At 35.4% G+C, this 10,181-nt stretch overlaps 1 protein-coding gene and 1 pseudogene across 2 annotated transcripts; both read right to left on the bottom strand.

Annotated features, from left to right (window-relative positions):
- Window positions 1-3,289: 3,289 nt before the first annotated feature.
- On the bottom strand, window positions 3,290-5,424 carry LOC143559725 (chlorophyll a-b binding protein P4, chloroplastic-like; annotated as a pseudogene). Its single transcript, XR_013139993.1, has 3 exons — window positions 4,899-5,424; window positions 3,631-4,046; window positions 3,290-3,552 (listed from the first exon to the last, which is right to left on the bottom strand). The product of XR_013139993.1 is annotated as a chlorophyll a-b binding protein P4, chloroplastic-like (transcript).
- Window positions 5,425-8,097: 2,673 nt separating this feature from the next.
- Window positions 8,098-9,842, bottom strand: LOC143559720 (thioredoxin-like 1-2, chloroplastic). The gene is made up of 4 exons (XM_077048209.1): window positions 9,448-9,842; window positions 9,195-9,377; window positions 8,955-9,119; window positions 8,098-8,376 (listed from the first exon to the last, which is right to left on the bottom strand). The coding sequence occupies exons 1-4, from the start codon at window positions 9,646-9,648 to the stop codon at window positions 8,188-8,190; spliced, it is 738 nt and encodes a 245-aa protein (XP_076904324.1). The 5' UTR covers window positions 9,649-9,842; the 3' UTR covers window positions 8,098-8,187.
- Between the last annotated feature and the right edge of the window lie 339 nt (window positions 9,843-10,181).

The raw sequence follows: 10,181 nt of genomic DNA, 5'->3' as shown, positions 1-10,181 counted from the left end.
GAGGGTCTTTCCCTTGCTATCTCGCACATATATTACGAGTATAACTTTTTGTTAGTCGGATATACAATCCGGCTTAAGACCTTTAATCTTTTTATAATCTTTACCTCAATTATATTTTTTTTTACTTAAAAATCTTAGTTAAAAAGTATTCTTTTCTTTTATAAATTAAAAGTCTTTCTTTTAACTTATTTTCTTTTCTTTCTTTTATAAGACAACCTTTAGTTAATCTTGTTTTACTTTTTTTTAAAACCCTACGTTTCTTCTTCTCTAACAAATGTATTTTTTTTCTTATTCTTTAAGAATATTCATAATTACTTAAATAATAATCTATAACAAAGAATCATATAATATAATCACACACACACACACATATATATATATATATATATTCATATTCTTTCTTTTCTTTTCTTTGTTATATTTTCTTTTATTTATCAAGGTATCGAGTATAACCTCGACTTAGAGTTTTAAGTCTTTTTAATATTTTATCATACCTACCTAGGTCGGCTTATAAAAACCCTACACAATCGAGCAGCACCTCAACGCCTTTTTGAATTCTTTATTTTCTTAATCAACCCTTTCTTCTCGACACATTTTCTTCACACGCAAATCGAGACACCAACATTTCTTCCCACATCGGCACACTTTACGAGGCGGGACATCAGGATGGTAATAATTCCTTCTTAGTTGGAACGTCGTCGGGATGCGGCACGAGTATCGAGGAAACGTAGGTAATTGGGTGCGGAAATCGAGGAGTTTGAGCACGTTTTACGAGTTAGTCGAGGGTACACCTTCCAAAGCTTTAGAGAGATGTTAAAGAGAGAGTTGTAGGTGAAATTTGGTGTGAGAAAAGGTTGAACTCGGACTTTCAATTCATAGGCAAAGTCAGAAGGCCCATCGCGATACGCGATGGCCTTTGACAAGCCCATCGCGTATCGCGATATAGCTTGTCCTCATCACCAATAGCTCTGCCACGTGGCGGACGCAGTGCCATGTGGCGGACGCAGTGCCACGTGACCACCCATAGTGCCACTATTTGACACGTGGCCACACGTGTCACTCCTTTCAGACCACGTCATCGCGATACGCGATGACGTTGGTCCTTTGGCGATCGCGTATCGCCATTGACTAGTCTTTTTGAATATTTGACCAAGCCCTTCGCGATACGCGATGGGCTTGTCCCTTGTCCCATCGCGTATCGCTATGGGACAGAAAATCAGAATTTTCCTTTTAAGCCTTTGAGTTTAGAATTTGTCAATTTTGGTCCTTTATCTTTCAAACTTGGTATTTTAAACCTGAAACTTTCAGATGTTACATTATGTTAGGTACATGTGTGCTTCTGCATAGTCTACTTTGGATTCGGGTGTCTCTTTGAAAGTGGTATCTCTAATCTCATGGGTAGAGGTAAGGTTTATCTACATCACACCCTCCCCTGACCCCTTGAATAGATTTTTTTATTTGTGGGATTTACTTGGTATGATTGTTGTTTTTGTAGGTATGCAATATGACATAACATAATATGAAGAATAGAAAGAATTGCAAAAAATAATTTCATTGATTAGAAGAGTTACAATATATAGTAGTTATACAGGCTAAAATCAAGGAGTGATATACAATTACATTAAATAATATAATCAATAGAATTATGTGCAGAAACCGAAACTTGATTTTAGGCATGATACTAGCAATGGAATTAATTCAAAATATTTGAATTAATAGTTTCTTTCTCTTGTGTGTTAATATTCCCCTGCAAGATTGACGGTCGAGTAGTGAGTCCAATCTTGGTCATAAGTAGGTGAAATCTTGAATGGGAGTCAGTTTCGTGAGGGCATCGGCTAGTTGATCATCTCCGGGAATGTGGGTGACTCGAATGGATTTATCATTAACTTTTTCACGAACAAAATTGAAGTCAATAGCTAAGTGCTTCATACGAGAGTGGAAAACCGGATTGGCAGAATATTGGGTAGCACTTAAGTTATCACAAAAAATTGTTGGGATGGAGGTGGATATTAAACCGAATTCGTGTAAAAGGGATTTTAGCCATAGGACTTCGGTTGTCGTAGATGCGACAGCCCAAAATTCGGTTTCGGTTGAGGAGCGGGCTATAGTAGGTTGTCTTTTGGAGCTCCATGTAATTGGGTTGGAGCCTAGGTAGACAATATAACCAGTTGTGCTACGATAGTTGTCTTTGTCTCCGGCCCAATCTGCATCTGCAAAAGCATGTAGGTTTAATGGTGATTTGTAGCGGAGTAAAATACCTTCGTTTATCGACCCGTGGAGATATCGAATGAGACGTTTGAGGGCATTCCAACGAGTGGTAGTGGGAGCATGCATGAACTGTGATAGTTTGTTCACCGTAAATGCAACGTCGGGTCGGATAAGTGATAGGTATTGTAGAGCCCCGACTAGGGCTCGATATTCCGTGGGTGATGTAAGGGGTGTGCCACCAACTAGTGTAATGGGTTCGGAACATGTAATAGGTGTGATCATCGGCTTGCAGTCACTCATATTGGCTCGTTTAATTATGTCATGAATATACTTGGTTTGAGATAATAACATACCATGAGGGTGTGGAAGGACTTCTACACCAAGAAAATAGGAAAGGGTACCGAGGTCTTTAAGAAAGAATTTGTTAAGTGGGGATGAGTTTTTAATTCTTCATACCAAGCACGGGAAGCTTGTCGAAGACCATATATTGCTTTGTTTAGTTTGCATATATGAGAAGGAAAATCGGGATTAAGGAAGCCGGGTGGTTGGACCATATAGACGTTTTTGGACCATATATGAGAAGGAAAATCGGGATTTATAGTTCAAACTTGAGGCCCCAACCTCATCTTTGTGACCAGTTCCTCTTCCATCCGTACGTTTATCTCAATTTCGCAAAACCGAAAGATTTGAAGCCCGAAACATCCAAAAGTTTGCAAGGATTTCTAGATTATTCCATGAATACCAACTTACCAAGGCCGTATTCGGTGATAACATGTGTCATAGCTGGAACCTGGAGCCCGGGCCGTGCCCTCTTTCCTTGATTGATACAAACTCATATCGTCAAAGGGCTTAACCCCAGGTAACATCTTATTAGTTTTACAAATTTACTTTTAAAAGTTTAATAAAGTTTTTGATATTCTATGGCTATATGGTTACGATTTCATACACAAACCGGATAGTCTAACCGACCACGAAGAATTGGCACATGCTTTATTAAGTTTGTTTGTTAAGTGATGTTTTTTAGTTGTATAGTATGAAAATGAATGGGAGACATTTATAATGATAGGTGCGTGGATGGGTATAAGTTGAAATAAATTATAAATTAACGTCTCATATTACTGTACATTAACAAAACGAAAACAAAGCTTAGATCGATCACACGGTCCATGGTTTACAACATAAATGATTGTATTTTTTAAAATACTTTTTAGTTCCCTGACAGGGTCTGAACTATGGTGTTGTGCCATGGGTCTGAGAGGTGTTGTAGTAAGTTGTCGAATGGCCCTTTTCCGGTTACGTTGTGCTGAACGATGAACCCCAAGAACGCCAACATCGCGAGTCTCCCTGAAATTTTAATAGAATTATTAACAACTTAATTATTAAAAATATTAAAAAATGGCAAGAAATTTATATAATGTATACCATTAGCAAGCTCCTTCTCTTTGGCCTCAGCAGTGGGTGCAAAGTTGAGTGGGTTGAATATACCACCCGGGTACCCGACTTCATTAGGAGGCAAACTATAGCTTTTAAAAATCGGATCTTGGTTAACACTTCCCGGGTTCTTGATATCTTGCCATCTTCTGATCTCGACGTAGTGGAATAATATGAACTCGATCACAAACAAGGTGGAAGATGATGCAAAGTATTCTGATTTACCCGCGTCATACCACTTAGGAACGTTGATTATGCCTATGCTTGTGAAAACCTCTGGTAGCAACATCCCGGCGACTCCCAACATGGCCCACCGCCCGTTCACAAGCTCGGCTTGAATGAACCACTTTAGGTTCTCTGGGTCTTCGGCTAGTCCCAATGGGTCGAACCCGTTGTCACCTGGAAGACTGAAATGACACAAGTGGTTCAGGAACAATAGTCAATAGGACATGCTATATAAGATGTGGGTCAACGACCCTAGGAAAACCACCAAAAATAGCCATTTTAAACGTTGAATTAAACGAAATGGTTTTTTACTTTTTATTTACATTAATATCATTTGATTTTTTTATTAACTAAGAAAATGGTTCCAGAAGGAAATCTGTATATGTCAAAATGGCAAAATGGCTATTTTGATATATATTACGGTTTTTCAACCTAGCCCGAGATTTATTTTAGGGGGTGTTTGGGATTGCTTATTTTCACTAACTTATAACTTATAAACTTTTTGAGAAGTAATAAGATGTTTGGGATTGCTTATACCGTGAGCGGAAAAGTTTCATAAGTTACACTTTTATAACTTATTAATTTAATGAAATTATAAGGAGGCAAAATAAGGAATCCCAAACACCCCCCTTAACTTGCTAGAAAAAGTTGAATATTTTACATGTTTCATTTGATAAACAAGGTGAAAAACAAAGAAAAATGGTATCGAACTCGATTATGGAAAAAACAAGTTATTATTATTAATGTGACCCAATCTAATCCGAACCAAGAATTCGAGGATCAAAAGATATTCATACACGGAAAAACAAATGTATGCAAGTGGTTCAAGGACAGGTCTGTAAGCTAATCATATAAAGAAAATGGGTATGTTCGTGTTTGTTATTAACTTTAACCATACACATACATATAATCGAACAATTTTTTTTGTTTTTTTGTTCATGTTCATTCACCGACTAAAATTGGCATGTTCATGTTTGTTCATTTAAAATCTAAACTAACAGTTTATGAACGTAAACGAACATAAACAAACATACCTTCCATCGAGGTAACCAGGTGAAGCTAAACCGGGTAGCCACTCACCCTTCTTGGCTTCAACCTTGAACGAACCGGATGAGTAGGTGCTAACCGGTTTAACTGATACTTCTCTGTTTAACTTCCCTGATGAACCGGTCAGGAATCTGGACCTGGAAGCACACGGCCGGAAAACTGCAACTGAAGCTTGTGTGACAGCAGCCATACTTTCCGGTGACAGTTAGAGGTTTGGAGAGATGAGTTGCAAATGAATAATATGTGTTCTGTGTTCATCCTTTTGTAATAATGATTTGAGTGATGATCTTGTGGCTGTGGTTTAGGTGTTGGTGATTTTGTTAGATATTCAGGGTATTGATTGGAAACTGACCAATGAGAAGCAATATGTGCTTATCCTTATCTCCATGTGGCATATCCACCAAATCTTTTACATTGTTCTTGTTCTTCACAAGTGTCATTGTGGGCCCCATTTGTTGCCACGTTGGAATCTTTCTTAGCCAATCACTGGATGACATGTATTTGTTTATTAAGAAAATCATGTAATTAAACGATTAATAATTATTCTAGATTTGATTAGGGGTGTTCTTCAGATTTGGGTTTCGGGTTTTTCGGGTCGGGTTATTCGGGTTTCAAATTTTTAAATCTGGACCCGAAATCCAACCGAATATCTCACGGATTTTTCAGGTTCGGGTAATTCGGGTTCGGGTTGGGTTAATCGGGTTTCGAGTATCCTAGAAAACAAAATAAAAAACAAAAAATAAAAAAATAAAACCTACAATGCTAAAATTAAAACAACATATTATTCTTTGTTTGTAAAAAAATAATCAATTAATAAACTAACATAACTTGATAAAACAATCCAAAAGAAGAGTAAAACTAACTTGAACCACAATCGTCTTCAATCGGACGTGATTTGGTTGTTCGATTACAGTTGCTATTAGTAACATACGGAAAACATAAACTATCAATAAACAATCGATCAATAATAGTTGTGATGACAACAATCGCATAGGACCGGATTATGATAACGTTAGTCACTAATACTAAGCCTATTATACATAAATATATATTTAATTTGAAAACTAAAAGTTTATTCGGGTTGACCCAAAACTTATAAATCAAACCTGAGAACCAACCCAAATTACTTCGGTTCGGGTTCGGGTTGATCTTTTCTCAGGTTCGGGTTTTTCGGATCAGGTTAGTTCGAGTTGGGGTACGTGTTTTCTTGGGTTGGGTTTCGGGTTTTGGGTAAAAATGACAACCCTAGATTTGATTATTTGATACACGTCTATAGACATGTCAAAGGGAATTTACGTTATAACATATATGCGAAGGTTTTATTATGGTGTTTGAAAAGAAAACATTGTATAACACGTCTTTTTGCTCTGGTTAGCAATTTATCAAGACATGTGGATAAACTTGTCATGATAGTCTCATGTGTAGTAACTTGTTTTCGGTATTGTAAAATTCATTTAACCTGGCGGACAATATATTGTGAAAACAAAGTAAAGAATCATAACCTTCAAAACAAATAAGTTACCGGTTGATTCATCTCCTGAAACACCCTAGACCTCTTCTATGCTCAAAATAATCTAGGTATGCAATATGACAAAACATAACACCCTCAAGACGACTGACTAGGAAGTTGATGTCTTTTATGCTTCACGCCCACCCTTTATCTTCCACTAGGTTTCTAGTGTATTGTGTTTCCAAATTTATGAAAAATGGAGCTACAATCCTTCCAATGGGTGTAGTAGGTGTCATCTCGTCATCCTCCCAATAGTACTGAACTTATTGTTCGACGTAAAATACGTGTCAATATCATTTTATGTATATCATGACTTTGTTTTTAGTTAAATGAGAGGGCTTTTGTGTGATTAAATTTTTTATCGTGCGGTATATCGAGTACTTGTACCATAAAGAACAGTATTAATACCAACCGAACAACATCGATACAAGTAACGGTATTATCAGTTGTTGTATCGATATTCGCTTTTATGGTTTTCTATCGGTGTCAAACATGTGTCAGGATCTTTTTGTGCGTATCGTGACTTTAATTTTTGGATTACATAAGACAACTGTGTATATAAATTATTGTAATAACTTTTTTTGTTGTAACACATATATTCACCAAACCGATCCAATATCACTAGCCAAAATAACCACTACCATGGTTTTGGTTTCAACACTAATCGGTTTCAGTACTTTTTACTATATGTACTGAAGCGATACTATACGCAATGTAAGTATGTGACACACAACTTTACATTTGTAACTTTTATTTAATTAGGTCTTATGCTATTCAGCTATTGTTCAGTTATGCTATATTTCGTGTATATACCAAACTCACACCTATTGTAAATATTATTCTATATTTCGTGCATATGCCAAACTCAGGGCCGGCCTAAAGGCATGGCGGGATAGTCGACGGCCACAGACTTTAAAAAAAAAAAAAAAAACTTATCTGTATTGTTACCAAAAACAATATATATAATCAATGTTTCAACACAATTGCATAACCACTTGCTTGATCTAGTTATAAATAGATGACATTTAACCAAAAGGTTGTGAGTTCTAGTCTTATTTGAGACAATTTTTAGTTTATTTTTATACAAATGTTTTTTACATAGCTCAAATCATAATCAAGTAAGCTCATTTAAAATTAAATTGTTTAAACTCAACAAAATATTTCTTTTACTTAAGGCCCAAAAAAATTTTCGCCTTTGACCCATAAAAATTTTCATCTTTTCGGAGTCGGCCCTGGCCAAACTCACACCGGGTCACTACAGGAGGATCCCATTCCCATTAGCAGTGGTAAATTATACTGTAGTTCCTAAAAGGCCAAAGCCCAAAACTGTAAATTTTATGGCCCACAAACAAAAATAAGTAACCAGTTGATGTAATTGGGCATTTTTCTTATTTGGGCTTGCACGGCCTTCTTTTGAAGAACCATAGTATGATTGATAGTAACCAGTAACCACAATAGCCTTCTTTCAGAAGTTGTATTAACAATTTTATGTGTGTGTTCCCATACACACCTAATGACCAAGTTGACTCGTTAATAAAAATATCCAAGCATTAACTTGATTGGTCAATAACCATTAATCACAAATTACAATTTGTAACAACAAACTAAACAAATGTTGTCAAATATCAAACAAGTGGAGCTTGGGCTTACCCATCAACTAAAAAAGCAGCAAGCCCACCAACAAACCCATTAGGGTTCAAATGGACTAATCTATTCTACAACCTAAACAAGTAAATTCTCGCAAATAAATTGTTTTCAAATTCAACTTATGCAAGAAGTAAGTTCATCTTTTTTAGAAGCAAATCATCCTCATTTGCCTTCAATGGCGAACTATTATACGAAATTTGACCATTTGAAGCTAAAGTCAACAACTCGGACTCCTCTAATCCTTTAGCTGGACCAAGATTACATCCATCTGACTTGTACTTTAATAATGCATCCTTGAATTTCTTGATCTATCACCATAAAAATCAAGATTCTCTCCATTAACCAATTATTATCATCAAATCAACATGCTTTTGTACATTTATTTAATAATTTTATAAATTATTAAAATTACCAGTTTTTAAATTAAAATTAAATACTAACAAATTAATTTATTACACAAAACACATTTGAAAAAAAAAAGTAAAATGAAAAATACATAGTTTAATCAGGTCAAGCCACAAACCTGCCGAGTTGACAAGAATACGACCTGCTTAGCTAAACGGTAGACCAAAACTATCCCGAGCCCGTTTGTAAACATAAACTCACGAATTTCGTGTTAGATACCGGCCAACTGATGATCATATTTTTTTCATAAATAAATTCAAGGGCTTGTATACACATCACAATTAACTTTTGCCATATTGATCCATTCAATATAAAATCCTTTACTTGGTTAATAAAATCTAATAATTAATTAAACTCTCAACCATTTCAACATTTAATTCAAACTTATAATGAAAAATCGTTTGTTGCCCGCTTACCAGCCACTTCATTGTAAATCGTTTGGATGTTTCTGTGATATTAAAAGAATGAAAAAGAAACTTACAGTTGCAACAGTACAACTAAAGCTGCAAACCTTGCCCTCATGACCTTTATAAAATCTAAAAAATGGCAGAACATGAATGTGAAGAGATTGACACATGGGTTTGAGTTCTTCATAATTCACTTGCAGAAATATTGCATTAGGGTTTGACTCAGCCAGTTGACAGATCTGATTATAAACACATACATAAATCAATTAAAAAAATTAATTAATAAATAAAATCTTTAAAAAAAAAGATTATACCTTTGGGTGTAAAGCTTTACACCCACCACAACCAGGTGAATAAAACTGCAAAATGACAAATCTATCCCCTGAATTTGATAGTGTGTGTACTAATTCTTGACCTGAATTGATCTCAATCATGTTGGGCTTAAGTGTCTTTTCCCACCATCTCATTGACTTGCTAACACAAACTGAAGCATGTGCCTGTAAAGATTAAGTTTAAATTAAATCCCTTTAATAAAATCTTGAAAAAAGTTGTTAACTTTGAACTTACAAGAACAGGGGTTTTAGCATTCCAAGAATTTGAAGTTAAAGTTAAACTTAAACCCTTGTGGTGATCTGACAAAAGATGTGATCTTTGGGTTAAATCAGTGGAAATAAGTGAAGAAGAATGAGACCCATTTGGAATGTTATGAGTTTCTTGAAAAGAAGTTAAATAACCAGGAAGAATGATGGAGTTCAATGAAGAGGCCATTGGAGAGATGTTATTGAGGTTAAAGATTGAAGAAGACTAAAGATTCTTGTTTTGTTTTTATGATTTGAGGCAAGACAAGAGACCAATTGAGGGTTTATAAAATCCAGAAAACAAGAATCCAAAGGAGTGATGATGAGCAAGAAAGATGAAGGAAAAGAGTGTGTTCTTTTGATGAGAGAGAAGTGTGGATGAAGGTTTGGGGAAAGGGAAAAGTAATAGTTTTGTGGGCACATTTGTGGGGTTTCCAGTTACATTAAAAACTTTATCCACTCACAAAATAAATGTGAATCTATAAGATTGAGGTTTTTTCAAAAGGTGTAAAAATTGAATTAAAAAAAATATCTATAATATATATAAACGAAAACTAAAAAATCTTATGTCTCGCAATATGGTCGCTCCTTTCTTTATGGAAGTCATCATATTGCTTGTTTTTAAATGTAGGTTTTTCATGCATTTGACCCGAATTCACGGGTATGAGTTTTACCAAACCCAGACAGTCCTTAAACGGATTATAACATCTCATTAAATTAAAA

Source organism: Bidens hawaiensis, unplaced genomic scaffold, assembly GCF_021521415.1.
Source record: "Bidens hawaiensis isolate Kalapana, Puna unplaced genomic scaffold, B.hawaiensis_p1.1 tig00020028_1, whole genome shotgun sequence".
NCBI classification, from domain to species: domain Eukaryota; kingdom Viridiplantae; phylum Streptophyta; class Magnoliopsida; order Asterales; family Asteraceae; genus Bidens; species Bidens hawaiensis.
This window is presented reverse-complemented; position numbering and strand designations above follow the sequence as displayed.